General features: G+C 34.7%; 1 protein-coding gene across 1 annotated transcript in view; it reads left to right on the top strand.

Annotated features, from left to right (window-relative positions):
- LOC129000655 (uncharacterized) overlaps window positions 1-11,726 on the top strand; it is a 31,872-nt gene extending 20,146 nt beyond the window's left edge. Inside the window, exons 2-3 of the mRNA XM_054427615.1 lie at window positions 8,585-8,801; window positions 9,187-11,726. Coding sequence (XP_054283590.1) covers window positions 8,585-8,801; window positions 9,187-11,726 — 2,757 coding nt within the window. The remainder of the gene's footprint in view (window positions 1-8,584; window positions 8,802-9,186) is intronic.
- The last annotated feature ends 6,307 nt before the right edge of the window (window positions 11,727-18,033 follow it).

Below are 18,033 nucleotides of genomic sequence, written 5' to 3'. Positions count from 1 at the left end.
ATCGGGTAGAATAGCCAAACGAACTCGGAAAAACCAAATTTAACTTCCATAAGAAATACATGGGGAGCAAATATCAAATGTCATATTACAATTCCGGTATTTAAACAAACTCAGAATAACATTATCTATGTGTCAGAATAGGCATCCCTACACAATATCTTTTGTGTAAAAACCAGTTTGTTGTTCTTCTTTGTTTGCTTTTGTTAATGTCATTTTCATTAAATAATTTGAATCACTCCAGTGGTTTAACATGAAAAGGCAGCAAACATATCATTGTTTGTGAATAAATACTGGTTTACTAAGGTAGGCTAGCTTATTGTGGTTAATGAGGATAAATAAATAAAAGCTTCCCTGTTTGGAAATTTTTAAATTAATTGGAGGTTCGCCTTCAGATGAATTGAAGACGCCAGCAATTTCATCTGCAGTAGGCTTATTATACCTACGACGATCCATATTTATCCTGTCTACAAACCTAAGTTCTAATTCACTGTCACCTTGTACAATCATTTCTTCCGAAGCTCTTTTGTAAATTTGTGAAAATGTATTTTCTAATAGAATTTCAGCTAGTTTTGACAATATTTCAGGTTTTAAGTCACTATTTTCTCGACACCTTTGACGAATTTCTGTTGCTGTTGATGTGTCAATAATGTACAATTGGCCATACACGGGGTCCTCATCATGTTGAGGCAGCAAATCTGAGATTGATCTTGAATTTTGAAACAGTATGGTCCTTTTCCTGGAATATCTTTCTTACTGGCTGAAAAATAAGCAAAAGCCATCGCACTGTTGTATTGTCGAATGAATTTATACAGTTGTGGGCTCTCTTCAAACAAATTTTTAAGTTCTACATTAGTTTTTGGCTGAGGAAGGTTAATAAGTCCGTTATGGCAACATGTCATAAAATGATTATTCGTTAGTTCTTCTCTAAAATGAAGAGCACTACATTGAATGCACTCTTGGTCCAGTAATCCTGCATAATGAATATTTACATCCCTCTCGTCTACCATGGGTCTCCTAAAAAGGGGTTGTAATATATCTTGATTAAGTTTGTCATTATCTACTCTTGCTCTTCTACGCGCACTGTCATTCCTATGAACAGTTCCCCGCCTTTGTGGTCTTCCCCTGGCGTTCATATTAATTACAGTACTTATGATGAAAAGAATATATATCCAGCAGCCTACATACCAAAACATTTTGAATCCCTGGTGATTTTATAAAAATTTTGATCGAATATGATTACTCTACATTGTATATTCACTGCACTAAAAAAATATTTACTTACGAAGGAATGAAAATACACCATTTTAGAACCAATAACATTTATAGGTTATTTTAGTTGTATATATTAACACAACCTTAACCTTAAAATGTGTAGAAATATAAAGAAAACAACATCATTTAAAATAAACTTGAAAATATGATTCTAAAATAAAAACAAAACAGAAGTTAGATTTAATTTCGACTCTTTGATTATTTATACAGAATATTTATTCTATGTCGTTTGTTCCTTTAACACGACAATAACGTAAAAGCATGAAAAAATGAAACTTGAGTATATGATTTAAATATAAACAAAGAATGCAGACGTTTTTCCGATTAATCTTCAAGATTTCAGTTTTATTATAGTATACATAGTTGACTGGCTAAAAGTAAACCAAATGCGTGTATTGATCACTGTTTTCAAGATATAGCACGATCAGCTGTATTGAAGTAAACAGAAATCAGCAGTAAATGACTTCTAATGCTATTCTTATTGAGAGCATTTTACGTTATATCTAATTTTGTATCAAGATTTGGGGAATTTCACTATTTTTCCCGCCGTCACGGGGTCGAGACCATTAATTTGAGCCCTCTCCCGTCCTTCTACGACTTTCCAGTCGCCCACAATTTTGACGCAAAGAATCGGCTTACGTAATTAATATATACATAGAAGATAGATAGATAGATAGATATATATATATATATATATATATATATGCCGATGCTTGATGGCAAATCTGTGCGTGCATACCTTCAATTTGAGACATCAATCATAAAAATCGGTCGGGAAGAAGAGCCAAACGAACTCGGAAAAGAAAACCCATAACTCCCATAAGAAATACATGGGGAGCAAATTGCGTTTACGTATGCACCGATTGGGTTTATAAATAAATATATGCCGCTGCTTGATGGCAAATCTGTGCGTGCATACCTTCAATTTGAGACCTCAATCATGAAAATCGGTCGGGTAGAAGAGCCAAACGAACTCGGAGAAGAAAACCCAAATTTAACTCCCATAAGAAATACATGGGAAGCGAATTTCGTTTACGTATACGCCGAGTTGGTTTATGAATAAATATATATGTCGAAGCTTGATGGCAAGTCTGTGCGTGCATACCTTCAATTTTAGACCTCAATCATGAAAATCGGTCCGGTAGAAGAGCCAAACGAACTCGAGAAAGAAAACCCAAGTTTTTTTTAATATATAAGATTCGCCCCCTCCCCCCTTTTTTCTTTATACCGGAAGAAGCACACAGGGGACGGTAGGAGACTTTTAGGATATCGTCAAGGATATCATAAAGAACATCTGTGCCAAAATTCAGCTTTATATCTCGCATTTCTGGGTTTCCATGATTTTTACCTAGATTGACTGGGCTATAAAGCAAGCTGGTTACTCTCGAGTGGTGCAGTGGAACTTCAGTTCCAAGGTCCTGGGTTCAAATCCCACATATTACCAATCGATTTTATATAAGTGATAATACCACGACCCCCTTTAGGGCTAGCCTAAAGTAACGTGAAAACCAAAATGTGGCTTGAATCTGGTATGATAAAATGTCTTTAGAATGCACAGTCGGGTATCAACCATGAAGACTTATGTTTTTGATTTGTTTTTTTAATGACAGAAAATGTTAAAAATTGCATATAATTTAATTGGAAAACTTATAAAATAACTTTTATGTGGGAAACACTGTTTCCACATATGTAGCAGTTCCCCTCGTAAACTTAATGTATTGACGACAGTCAAGACACATATATTATAAACTACAAACCTTTAGAGTTATAATTAGATAATGTCTCCATAATCTTTGTGCAAACCTGTGTAATCCCAGGACCACAATGTTGGGGAATCACGTTTATAGCGTTAACAACGTAACGTTCCCTCGTCTACGATATTATCACTAGATAACGACAACAGTTATGGCGACAACACAGCTTTGACATTTTGTACTGTACCGGCTCACTCCTTGCTTTGCTGTAAACGATCCACGCACGGGCGCTTAGTCTATGTGGACGGGCAAGGTTAAAAGAGGCCGCCAACCTCTTTAAAAAAAAAAAAAAAAAAAAAAAAAAAAAAAACATATACGACGGAATCCGCAGTATTGGGTTGGATATTGTACAACCGTGACGTCACGAGCGCCCGCGGAAATTGGGGGATTGTAGTTGTCTGCAGCAAAAGTAAGGAAAAGTCGTTTCATAACTATCATTGACTTTGGATACGGCAAGTATACTGCTCATCCTGGTGTGTAGAATTGTGTTTTGATGAGTTTTTAATGCCCGGTAATTTTTTAGTCAAACATATTCAAACAATATACAATTTCAAACACAACATCTACACTGGGATTGATTAGTTAATTTCATTAATAGATACACTGATTAATAACAGATAAATATATAATTAATTTATAATAATGGCATTTTTAGTACGGTAACTCGTAAGGAAAAAACCATTCAGCTCCAGATATTTAGATATATTATAGATTCCAAGAGATTTCTCTTTGTTTCTATTGGTCAAAGATTAATTAATTACCAGTAAACTGGAGTAATTATTGCATTTGAAATAAATTAGAGATTAGTTCGTCTGAAGCACGCTGCTGAAGAAAATTTCATTATAAAAATTAAAAGGGTTACTTAAATGGTAAACAGAGCGTAGGAACTGAAGAGCGCAGGCGAGCATATTAAACCTTTCTGTTAACATTTACAGGATAACATAACTTTGCTGATAAACATAAATTTGATCCATGTTAAATTCTTTTAAGATAACGTAATGCTTTGCGAAATATATTTTCTTTAACCTCTAACAAATTTAAAAATATTTTTGAAGGGAGTTGCTTCAAAACGTTGTAAATTTTGCAGTATTTCTTCCACCGGATCTATTTGGTGCTTCTAAGAACTTTTTACGACTTAAACCCTTGAAATTGCACCTAATATGTGAATAGTAAATAAATCATACATATGTAATTAATATTAAAAGCTTACGAATTTTTGTTATGCTGATTTTCTCTAAATACACATATTATGTAATATTTACAAACATCACCCTTGCCCATTATGCCCTTGTATTTCTCATGACTAACTTACAAGAATCAATAAGCCGTCGTCTTAACCCCGTTGACCCCAATAATTTATTTATCAACCGCTCGAGGTCAGTTATTGTTTATCGAAGTCACTTTCCTACTTCTTAAGAATTCTTTTCAGATATAATATGTATCAGAAGTTAGCCGAACATGGTTGAACTTCATACACAATTTGTATCTATGAATCATCACTATATTGAATTATTAAACAGAGTCAAAATACTGTAATGTTTCCTAAACCTTAATTTGAATGAATTTAGATATTTTCATGTTTACATTTATTGCATTATGTTGACTAAGTGTGTTTAGAATCTATAGTTGTTGATGATAATCAACTTACCACGCCTAACATAAGAAATATCTTACCAATATCGATAAATTGAAACTGCAAATATTAATTCTGTTTTAAGCCATTTAAAAATAATTTTAATATAACCAATAATAAAAACAAAAGTAAAGTTATTTGTTTGATGTTTATTCTTGTTGATGGTGGGTTTATGGTGTTTGAATGATTATTGCGGATATGTTTCATAATGATTAGTAACAAACAAGTTAAAATATTCTAGTAAAAAGATTTGTTTACTAATCGTGTTATGCTTTAGTTACGTTCTCACCTGAAGTCGGGGTCAGATTTAAGATCCTGAAACTTCGTGAACTTGTTTTTTACCAATAATGATGGGAAATGTCCACAATGACCCCGCAAACACAACAATAAAGTATAATAAAGATTTTATTCCATCCCTTGGATTGGTTTCAAAACTCGTGTTCATTCGATGTGCAATCATTCAGAAAATCATTCAGATAAACATTTATGTTTTAAAATGGAATGCTATAAATACATATGAGATAAGAACTTTAACAGCAGCATTGGCAGCGAAGAGACTATAAATTCCAAAATAATTCACAGCAGCCATTAATGCAAATGAGATTATGCTAATTGAGTAATTATGAGGCTTAAAGTTAGAGATAAACTGCATATTTCCACCATGAAATTGCTCCAATAACACTCATAGGCACTCTATATATTTCCTTTAATGAACTATAGATTTGGGGGATTTCGCAAAAATACGTCCTCTGTATGCAAACTTTTATTCTAATTGTATAAATAGAATGAAGGAATAATGTTTTCTGTATGATGGACGTTAAATATTAAAGATTTAAGATTATCGCATTGTTATCAGGATTTTCATCAATGAGAGTGGATCTCTTGCATTGGATATACATTTTTGTGTATCAATGGCATAAATATAAATTTGTTAACTGTTTTGGTGCCTGCCTTTAAATCCGAAAGTTACCAGTTCAATATTTCGAATGAGTTCTTTGATTCAGGACCCGTTAACAATTGTCATTAGGTTAAATTATTAGAATTTGTACCAAGTCAACATTAGTTAAAAACAAGACCAGGGGTTTCCTGAAAAGACATCTAGTAATAAAATCCTTTGATGTAAAAAAACACATGTCCATTTATTTTAGTTATTTTATGACCATTCACTTACAGAAAATAAAAACTGTCTCTGGCAAAGGATGTAAAGTAACAAAATACCAATAATATTATCATGGGTGTCTTTTAAACACATTATTTTTACGTATTTTAGCAATATAACTCTTAAATATTTAGAAAATATGTTCTACTTAGTATTGTATTTGAGACTACCGGTATCTAGTTAAATAGAAAAGTATTTTTTTTAGATATTCTACCCCTTTTACCGTGTATAATAGTAAAACAGAATAACTTACTTAAAGTTTGAAAATATTGCCATTTTACCTTATACAACAATAATTATAGTGATAATGAGACATTTTTTTAAACACGTTCGGATACCCACTAAAATGGAGTAAGAGGATTAACTAATTATTCACAATCCGTTAAATCGTTGGTCTTTATCCATTGTGAAACTCTGTCATTAAATTAATTTAATGGAAGACAGTAAGCTTATTTCACCTCTGAATTGTTATTTAGGTACTCAAATTAATTTATTAAGTTTCATTAGTCAAGTATTGCTCTTCCCAACGTATAAAGCACTTAGGGCTTAATTTCGTATTCAAAAGCAAATAACTTCAAAACATTTCCATTTGCCTCTTCACACCTCACCATTCATTCATTCATCATTTGCCTACACCGTCACAGTGGTGTACAACATTGATCAGAAAGGCATAACGTCGAAAAGTATGTAGTAACTTTTTTTAACGCAATGAACAAAATGAAAATAGCAACTACTTGAAAGTCCTGCGTTTTATGGATAGATGAAAATCTTTGCTTAATTGAACAGGAGTTTTTTTTTATATATATATCAAAAATTAATCACCCAAACACAGACGTAAACTAATTGGGAATTATTTTTCCTACTCACACACAATTTAAGTAGCTATGTAATATTTTTAGGAATGAAGACATATTTTATTTGATTTTAACTGACTGCTAGAAACAAAACTTTAGTTAGCTATTAAATGTAATTTTAGTTTTGCTTCATGATTACATTTTGTTGATGAGACAATAAATGTGAAAATAAAAATGGATCTGTACAAGATTGTATTAGCCCAATCTCGACCAATAGACCAGTTACAGGGCGGAAAACTGTATCCTTCCAATATTTACAGTATGAGACAAACTAGCTCTCGAGTCGAGCGATGGTTGTAGCAATAAAATTACATTTCTACTGTGCAACCTTTAGCTCAAATACCGCACACAAATGCGCTGTTGTAGCTATAGAACGTTTGCCGATGATGCTAAATGAGTGTCATAAAGTATTTAATATTAATATTTTTTATTCTATTAGAATTTTCGTTTGTTGCTTTAGAAGTAATTGTATTCTCACCTGGACTGATTAATATGATTAAATGAATATTACCAAATGAATGAAATGAATATTTACCAACTTTGAATATTCAACTGATTCCTCACGTTACCATTTTACGCTGGAAACATAAGACATCCAACTCATACCTTTTAGTATAATTTCAATTAATCAGATTAATTGGAATTACCTAAATCTAGGGTAAAAACATCGTTAGTGTTTCGTAGTTGATTGCTTACATGTGAGAGCTGCTTAGTCAAACACGCGACAAAACTATTACAAGGAGGTTCGCCCGTGTCCCAGTTATCATGTGATTAAGTGCAAGTAGTAATTTTAATTAAACACTAAACAGAGTGTTTTCTTATAAATCATTAGGTAACCATTTTATCTTGAATACAGGCTTCTAAGTTAAAAGTTGACTGTCCGATCTTGATGATGAGTAAGATTCGAACAACAAGTTAAGTCCAAAACAGCCAATTAAAATAAAGTCTTTTTGAATTAACATCCAAGTCACCGATGTACAAAAGACGTACCAGTTCAGAAATTACGAAACATTGTTCTTAAAAGGACAATAATAATGTGCCAGCCAATTACATAATAGCTAAGATCATAATAGACAAAGTAGGCCTAAGTACATTTTTGTGTCCGTAACAGTTCAGAAATTACGAAACATTGTTCTTAAAAGGACAATAATAATGTGCCAGCCAATTACATAATAGCTAAGATCATAATAGACAAAGTAGGCCTAAGTACATTTTTGTGTCCGTAACAGTTCAGAAATTACGAAACATTGTTCTTAAAAGGACAATAATAATGTGCCAGCCAATTACATAAAAAGATCATAATAGACAAAGTAGGCCTAAGTACATTTTTGTGTCCTTTTTATATCGTTGGGGCTTGGTTACTGTGCTTGTGATATAAATTAGTCTTCAGCTGTTTGATATTGTGAACATTTTTATTTGTTTATCTTTGGATGATTTTTATTGATTCTTGTTGTCATGGAGAAATCAATATTTACCAGAGTTGGATTGTTCTGATGTGTATAAAATGTTAGTTTGTTAAAGCATTAAATATCTTAATTATTTTTTTTAATTTGCATGTTGATTTAATTACAAGCTATTTCGGCATAATGTCAGGTACTGGTGTTAAGTTCTCAGACTTGATTAAGCAGTATGATGGAAGTGGTGATTTTAGTGAGTGGTTAAAGAAACTAGAATTGGTATGTAAGCTCCAAAAGGTGAAAGACTTGCAGACAGTTCTCCCCCTATTTTTGGCTGGAGGAGCATTTTCTGTATATGACGGGCTAGCAGAAAATGTAAAGAGTAACTATGAGGCTCTCACCAATGCATTGCTGCAGGCCTTTTCTGCGAACTGTTTTCAGGCTTATGCAGAATTTACAGCTAGGCGTCTACTTCCCGGTGAGTCACTAGATGTATATATGCTTCTGATTTGAAGAGACTGGCAAAATTGGTGGACCCTTTTGTATCTGATGAGTGGATTAAGAGCGCAGTTGTACATGGCTTGCCAGAAGATACTCAAACCCAGTTGAAAGCTGCGTGTTCTCTTCAAAGCATGGAGTTGTCGGATGTAATGACAAGAGCTAGGAATCTGTTGGGCAGTGAGTCAAACTTTGGGGCGGTTGCACAGGCTAATGCCAAAGTTTTCAAAGTTGGTAAACAGTGGTCTAAAAAATGCTTTGTTTGTGAGAGGGAAGGCCACGTAGCACGTTCGTGTCCCCATCTAAATCGTGAGTCAAAAGTAACCTGTTACCGGTGTGGGGAGGTAGGACATTATGCCTCAAAATGTTCACAAATTCCAAAAAACGAGTGAACCTGCCTTATGTTGCGCGGGTGGCCCAATTTCTTCAGCGCAACTCCCTAAATTAACAATAAGTGTGTCGGGTTTTAAATGCTGTGCCTTGCTGGACTCAGGTTGTTCAAGGAGCATTGTGTCACCTAGTTTAGTGAAATATGGAGTAGAACTGAAGCCAGTAAGTCAAAGGATTATAATGATGAATGGAGAATCAGTTGAGTGTAACATGACATGTATGTTACAAGTTTTGATAAGAGGTGTTCCGCTCAAACTGAGTTGCTTGGTTGCCAGTGTATTGCCAAGGTATCAGATGCTTCTAGGGATGGATGCAGTGACTGCAATGGGAGGTGTCACTATTGATGGAGATGGCACTATTACGTTCAGGGACGTTGGTATCGGAGCGATGGCTGAGGCCAAGAAGGAGCTGTGCGTGAAGGAAACCTCGGAGAATGGCAACGATGAGATCGCTATTAATGATTGTGACTTTAATGCGAAATTTGTTGATGGAAAATGGACTGTTGAATGGAATTGGAAAGATGGCGGTAAAACACCTAAGATAAATAACCAAGTACCTTCATACTCAATTTCAAAAGAGGCAAGGGAGGCGTTTGACGCTGAAGTGCATGATTGGATAAGAGACGGTTGGCTCCAGCCTTATGACGGGGAGTTTGATGGCTTAATTCCTTTAATGGCGGTCGTACAACATAACAAGGACAAAGTGCGACCTGTAATGGATTACAGGGAATTAAATCAGTATGTTTCAAGCCATACTGCAGAAAGTGAGGTTTGTGGGGAAAAGCTAAGGATGTGGAGAAAGCTAGGAGAACATGTGAGCACTATCGACCTTCGTAAGGCATATCTCCAAATCCATATTGCTCCTCATTTATGGAAATTCCAAGTGGTCCGATTTAAGGATAAGAATTATTGTCTAACACGACTCGGGTTTGGTCTAAATGTCGCACCGAAAATAATGAGCAAAATTGTTAATAAAGTGCTGTCAATGGACCCAATAGTCCGAAGTGCTACGGACTCTTATGTTGACGACATAGTGGTGAATGAGAACATTGTTGACGGTGATGTAGTAAAGAAGTTGTTGGAAAAATATGGGCTGTCAGCGAAACCAGTGGAGCCACTTGATGGAAGTAGGGTTTTGGGGCTTAACGTCTCAAAAAGAGATGGCAAGTTGATGTGGACCAGAGACAACAAGATAAAAGCTTTGGATAAAATTGAGACCAAGAGGGATGTGTACTCCTTGTGTGGGCAGTTAATCGGACATTTCCCGGTGGCTGGTTGGCTTCGACCAGCATGCAGTTTTCTTAAGAGGCAATTGACAGATTTGAAATGGGACGATGTGGTGGGCAACCGAATCAAGATAATGTTAGGAGATATAATGGAAAGCGTAAAAGAAAAGGATCCTGTGTTTGGAAAATGGGCAGTGTCATTTAGTGACAAAGGAACTGTGTGGTGTGATGCTAGCAGCTTGGCGATCGGTATTTGCATTGAAATTGATGGTGAAATAGTTGAGGACGCGTCTTGGCTAAGGAAAGAAGATGATTCGGCGCATATTAACTTAGCTGAGTTAGAGGCTTTGTTGAAAGGAGTGAACTTAGCTTTGAAATGGAATTTGAAGGAGTTATACTTGGTCACAGATTCGGCCACCGTTTATGCTTGGGTAACATCCATATTAACAGGAGACCGACGTATTAAAACACATGGGATGGGTGAAGCTCTTGTAAGAAGACGGTTGGGTTTGTTAAAAGACCTCATATCAGAATGTGGCCTTAAGGTGAGGATGGATCTGGTTAAATCGCAATTTAACAAAGCAGATCGCCTGACGAGAGTTCCTAAAAAGTGGTTGGCAAGAGAGGAGGAAAAGACCAGTATTGCAATGATGGGTGAAGAAGAGGATGAGGATAAACAAAAGTTGGTCAAAAGAATCCATGGTCTGCATCACTTTGGTGTTAATCGAACTCTTTTCACAGTTAGGCGTTGTTACCCGGCCGTTGAGTTTAGTAAACAGGACGTTGACTGCGTAGTCAAATCATGCAAAGAATGTTTATCTGTTGATCCATCCCCCATCAAATGGAAGCCGGGGCACTTGGATTGCGACAAGAATTGGCACAGGCTTGCGATTGATGTGACTCATTATGGGTCATATAAATTTCTTACAATTATAGATTGTGGTCCAAGTCGGTTTTGCATTTGGCGACGGATCCCAAGTGAGACTAAAGAACAGGTAGTAAAAATCTTACTTGAACTGTTTTCAGAACGAGGTCCACCCCAAGAACTATTAATGGACAATAGTGCAACATTCAGATGTGAACAAATTGAACAACTGTGTGAGGAATGGGGGGTTATCCGTCGTTTTAGGTGTGTGAACCGTCCGTCCGGCAATGGAATCGTTGAACGAAACCATAGAACGATAAAGAGAATGGCAACAAGAACCAGAAGAAGTGTTCAAGAAATGGTATATTGGTATAATCTAACACCAAAAGAAGATTTGAATGAAGAGTCGACACCAAGCTCTAGATTGTTCTGCTACAGGTGGAGGTGTAAGGGCGAACCTGTAAATTGTGACGAGCAACTAAGAACTGAGTTTTCACCTGATGAACCTGTGTTTGTCAAGCCTAAAAATTCCTTATGTACTACGAGATGGAAGCCTGGTGTGGTCTCACGGCAGCTCTCACAAACCAGTGTAGAGGTTGATGGTATGCCACACCATATTGCTGATGTTCGTCGTGCTGGTGTTGACACCACGGGGGCGTGTGCTTGTGATATAAATTAGTCATCAGCTGTTTGATATTGTGAACATTTTTATTTGTTTATCTTTGGATGATTTTTATTGATTCTTGTTGTCATGGAGAAATCAATATTTACCAGAGTTGGATTGTTCTGATGTGTATAAAATGTTAGTTTGTTAAAGCATTAAATATCTTAATTGAGGCGTTGAGAGGCCAAGGGAGATATGTGACTTTTTAAAAAATGTTGTCATGGTAACGGGTTTTGTTAAAAAAGGGTGGAATTTCAACAAATAATTCACTTATATCCCCTGGCCTCCAAACTAAACACCTAAGAGTTGGAAGCCAAGGGGTATAAGTGAATTTATTTTTATTTTTATTTTATTTTTTATGACTATGAAAAAAATACAATGACATTTTTAAAAAGTCACATATCTCCCTTGGCCTCTCGACGCCTCAATTATTTTTTTTAATTTGCATGTTGATTTAATTACAGTTACATCAAAAACAAGTTAGCACATAGTAGACTCTCTCGGTAGTATTTTCATCTAAAGTTCTCGCATTTTTCCCACATGTAATTTGAATATTTCACATATATTTATCACAAATGCATTCGTTAGATAAATATGTTATCAACTACGTACAACCAGTACAACTGAACTTGGTAATTAGGTTATGATTACAATGTGTTTCAGAAGTTGCAAACTGTGTTTACTTTTCGTAGGATAGAAAAAAGGTCTCTTTTAATGTTTTATTCAATCGAGTAAACATACACGTTTAATGCATAAAAAAATTGCATGACAAATCAAATAGAAGTTTCTGTTAACTATCAACACAAATAAGAACCCCTTAATCAACTTTATCAAGCCACTCCAACAACAATGACTGGTCCTCAAAGAAGTGTTGGGTGCTTTGACTGTCTTTCCTTTTAATCAAACCGATATTACCAAGTTTTCTTTGGTCTTATGCTTCATCTATCACCAAACTTTGCCTTTGAGTAGTTTCATGTTTCAATCGCAAATAATTAATGTATAGCAAAATTACAATAGTCGAAGTATTGAAAAAAATTTAATTTTATTATTGATAAGTACTCTTATTGTGTTTACCATTACTTGTATTTAGAAGGGTATAATATTTCTTCTACGAACCAAAGGACTCTTCCAATAAAAATATGGTTTCTGAAACTATTGTTTCATCATTAATACACAATCTACCTTTCCATGTCAGTGAGTGATTAAAAAGCTACAAACGTCAAAGCATCCGTTTTAAACTATTCAGAAGAACGCTCTGTCTATAAATGATTATGGCATGCATATCAGTATTACACTTATTATAGTAGACAAGCTTGCACTATTCCTATACAGGGTGTTCATTTGAAAACTTTCCATATCTGTTGTATGCAAAGGTACGGCTTTTAACACTTGTTTGTTCTTATTTTCCCCTGATTTGGACATGCAAAATCCAATAAAATTATTTTCATTTTTGAAAAATGCCCCAAAAGGGCCCATTTTGGGGGGTAGGTGTGCTTTTTAAGAAATTTTCAAATGAACATCCTGTATATTCTCATGTATACAATATATATTTAGGTAGCCTCATCAAACGCTAACTTAATAGTAAATTAAAATATATATGTATCTCGATCAGTGGAGATTCATTACAAAACAGTACTTATATAATAAATTATGTATCATTGTAAGCTTCCAAACAATGATTTTTAAATAAATTTAACTGGGTTTCCCCAAATATGAAAGAAGGGTACAATTATAATGAGAAGAGCTGACTGTGGAACTTTGTTATTAAGACGAGTTGATTTTATACCCAGGATCTTCAGTAGACTGGATGGACGAGTGGCTCATTCGCTCGCTTAACCATGAGAAGGTCGCCGGTTCGATCCTGAGAAAAGTCAGTAGCTTTTTGATGGTTCGAAACTGGACCCAGCTGTTCCTGATTATTGCTTCGAAATGATCCTGGCTAATAAAACGGTTGATTTTAGTCAGTAACAAAGCTACACAGGTCATCTAACACCATTCTGTGTTTTATCATTGAATATTAAAAGTCAAGGGGTTAACTATGATTCTACACTCAAGTCTTCACTCATATTTGGGTTGAAGGTGGCGACCCCATCTCAATGATTGATAATTGATCAAATAATTAAAAGATCAATCGATTTCAAATAACATGCTAGATATATACAGGTTTCTAATTGGTCTAGCAACAAATGATTGATTGAGTGATACACCTATTTCTGTTTTTAGTGGTTTACAGAAGTTGGACGAGCCCAACAGGTGCATCGCTCCATGAAACCTGGAATGAGAGAAAATGTTTACACAGAACACAATGACCTACGTTACCTCGTAGTGGCTGGTGTTCACCTAAATTGAAATTGATTCCATCAATAGCTGGCTGTAGTTAGTGTAGGCTGTAGTTCTATCAAAATTTTATATAATTTTGCTCGTGGGATAATTAATTCTGGTTGTATTGTTGACACAATTCCAGATTGAGCTCATTAGAAGGTTGATATTGAAGGAATTCAAATATTTTGAATATTCTTTATTTCCTAACCTAACCTTTCTTAAATGCAACTTTGCATTCTAGTTGACTTTGGAACACGAGAAAAATACGAGAACATTTTTTTATAGACATTGTTAGAGAAAATGTGTATTTAGTCTGTGTCTCAGATGAAATTAAATGACCTCCAATATCAGATGTAAAATACAAAATTCAAAAATGTAAACATTGTAAATTAGGAACGTACAAAATATATTTGAAAGTAAAAATGACAGACGAATACAATGACAACCTAATAGACAAAAAGAATCGGTATTGAAATCCAAATTTATAAATTGAAGAGAATGAGATGCTCAAAGTAAATAAATAAGGTTTTTTAATACATCAAGCACTTCATAGGACATTATGTTCATTTTTCCCCTTATTAACCTAATACTGCCCCATTAATGTAGCTAGATAAATAATGAATGTTTGTTATTTTTCATTCGTTCATTATTTAGAACCCGGATTTCAAGATTGTCGTATTTATTTGTAGTACATAGCACGAATACTAGACATAGCTTTGTAGAAAATCACGTAAAAATTTACAGCTGGCTGTAAACTACGGGTATTAAAACAGCGACCACGTCGTTCCGGAAAGTATATGGGCAACGATAAATAAAATTATGCAAAAGAGGCAAGCTATCATGTGTAAACTTTACTAGCTCGTACATTCTTGTTATGTGTGAGGCTTGCATACATTACGTGATGCAGCCTTTGAGATGTTTTATAATTAGTTGTTTTAAAATAGTTTTATTTATTTAATTCTAAATTAAGAACTTCTAAAAGTTAAAAGCTGTATTTGGGTGCAGATTTGAAAATTCATCAAAAGCGTATTTTTGGGGGGATCGAACTGTTTACAAAAATACCCTTGCCACAGCAAACCTGCCGACTAAGCGAATTTCCAGCTGCCCAAATTGAATTTCAATTAAATGTATTTAATTAACATTAGGTTTTATGAATACATAGGCTTGCTGCTACAAGGAGGGTAAAAAAGTGTGTTTTTTAGTAAAATATTAATAACTTAGTATAAAATAAATAAATTTACCAAGTTTGATAAAAATATATCCATAAACAAGTAAACTACAACATTTTGCAATATTCTCCATAAGAATAATATGGGAATTTTTAAATAACTATTTTTTGAATTTTCTCCGTAACCAATAATGGTACAAAAACACCTTGATATACTAAATATTTTTTTTAGCTCTATAAAAAGGTCTAGAGAGAAATTGTGATTTTTTTTTAGAGGGTCATAAATTAGAAAAACCAATTTTTACCCCATAAAACCCCCCGTAAAACCCGTTCCAATGGTCCGATCATGCTGGTTCGCGAACTCCTTCAAGTTTATCCCGCCTTACACCTTCAAACCAAAAATCAAAAACCAAAAACTTCATTAAAATCGAACCAAAATTACTCAAGTTATCGTGTTCAAGGACACACATATATATAAACTTGAACGAATGGTGTTTTTGGCCTCTAGGGACATCAAAATGAAAAAGTAAATCGGTCCCGGGCCTAGGCCTTAACATGCCATCTACGGTAATAGCTACTTCCCTGTAGGAAAATTTGCTAAAAACCATTTTTATACAACATAAAGTAAAATAAATATGTAAGAACAATTAATAACCGTTTTATAAGATGAGTGTCACACCAAATTTATTCGAACGCTGTCCTATATGGTTTCTTGACATCACAGAGAGACCATAGGATGGTCTATTGTCTGTGATGATATAGTTTAAGTGTTTATATTATTATGAAGCGATGGTTTATAAAATTTTACCTAGTTCATTCAAAGTAAAAACTTCTATTCGGGTTATAAGAATGGTCAGAAAAAATACTTTTATAACCTCAACTATATGCTACGTTAACCATTAATAATTCTCCATATTACCATAGGATAACCACGATCCATCTAACTACTAAGTCAATGCTACTGCTCTATATATTTTTTTAGTTTTCTTCAATAAATATAAGACCTACCATGAATACTAAGATAGAATATTCTAACGTGATAACTAAAAGCGAAATTGAAACCCAGCTTAGTAATGTTGTCTCTAACAACTTGGAAATGTGAACGGATATTTCCCAAGAGAGATTGTTTATTGATTTTCAGTAATTCATAGTCAATGTAACGCGTGGATTTAGGACCTCATGTTTTATGTAGCGAAAAGCTCGTCCGATTCATTTCCGGGCCTATTTTATTGAAAGCCGTCATATCTTTGGTAGTTTTTTTGGCCAGAGAAACAATGTACTTTATTTTAAGGAGGATTTTATAAAATTACCAGTACCGGTACAGTACAAAGTATCGGGTTGTTAGTTTCAGAATAAGTTCAAATCTTTGCAAATTAGTTAAAACTACAGGGTGAGGCAATGAAAGCGTCCCAATTTATAAATAGTGCAAACTCAAAAATATCTACCCTATAATAATAAATAAATATACTTACCGAAGTCATTTTTCCCATTTCTTGAAAATAAAATCCTGCAAGTGACGTCCTCGCTCTACTTGGCTTTTTAGTCACTTGTAAACTCCATCAAATACTCCTCCAGCATTTCTTTAGGAATCACTTTTTTTTGACAATTCTTAGCTTCGGTTCAAGCAAATCTGTAGGGTGACTTTGAAAAAATCTCGAACTTCAAGAAGCTTATCAGAATAACCCCCCCCCCCCCCCAAAAAAAAAGAGCCAACGTAAAGCTTTCAACAACAAAAGCTTCCTGGCTCTTTGGACTTCGAGTTACTGCGACTCGCACTCTTTCAACATTTGCTGGTGTACAAAGAGTTCTGCGGTACACGCCGATTATTTTTAGGGTTTAAGCTGTTATCCTAAATCATTTTACCCAGTTCCCAATATTGTTTCCCAATCTGGAACAGTGCCATTTTGACCAAGGATGAAAAATGTGGTCCAAACAATCTTTGGGTCTTTGCACAAAATTTTAAAAATAGGTTTCCACATCCAAATCTCAGTGTTAAGAGCCTTAGGCATAATGTTTACTAAAATAATTGCATAGCTGTTTAATTGCTATTATAAGCACAGCTGTTCATTCATTTTTGCTTTACTTATAGTGTGACAACGAAAGAAAATCGGGGTGCTCTCACTCCTTCACCCTGTACTTTGACTCCATGTCAAATTCAGACTGTTCCAAAATAATATTATTCTTACTCGTTGTATGGGGAGTGAGCTGGTCTAGTGGTAGACGGTGCATCGGGGCTTTGGTGCCCGAGGTCCCGGGTTCAAATCCTGGCTATCGCCAATGGATTTTATCTATGTGATAATGCCACGATCTCCTCTAGACCTAGCCTGAAGAAATGTGTAAAAAAGTTACAAACTAGAGCCTATGATGTGAAGGTGGGTCAAGAAAAACTAAAAGAACTCGTGAGTAGAGAATTCTTTTAACACGATACTACTGTATAAATGCTTATTGAGATACCGTACATCATCGCGTTTACGGACACATATATAAATCTATATATAACATACATACAATTTTGAACAGATGTCGTTTTTGGCTTCTGGGGACATCAAAATGAAAAAGTAAATCGGTCCTGGTCCTAGGTCTACTTACCTATAGGGAAATTCGCTATCAATAGCTTACTGGGTAGCTAACTGATAACGTGCACTCATTCATCTACTGATGAAAGGGATTTTGGTTTTAAACTGAAAAAAAACCTCTAGCTTCTAGCTATATTGCATTTTTGGATAGGCAATTTAAGAATGGACCATCTGTAACAAAACATTGCACTTCACCCAAACAGCTGGTATATTTTAGATCTATCTATCTATCTATCTATATATTAATAGGCAAGCA

This window comes from Macrosteles quadrilineatus, unplaced genomic scaffold (genome assembly GCF_028750875.1).
Source record: "Macrosteles quadrilineatus isolate MER2022 unplaced genomic scaffold, UCM_ALF_1.0 Scaffold_8__2_contigs__length_117827958, whole genome shotgun sequence".
Lineage (NCBI taxonomy): Eukaryota > Metazoa > Arthropoda > Insecta > Hemiptera > Cicadellidae > Macrosteles > Macrosteles quadrilineatus.
The sequence above is the reverse complement of the archived record's forward strand: the minus strand, read 5'-3'. Positions and strand labels throughout refer to the sequence as shown.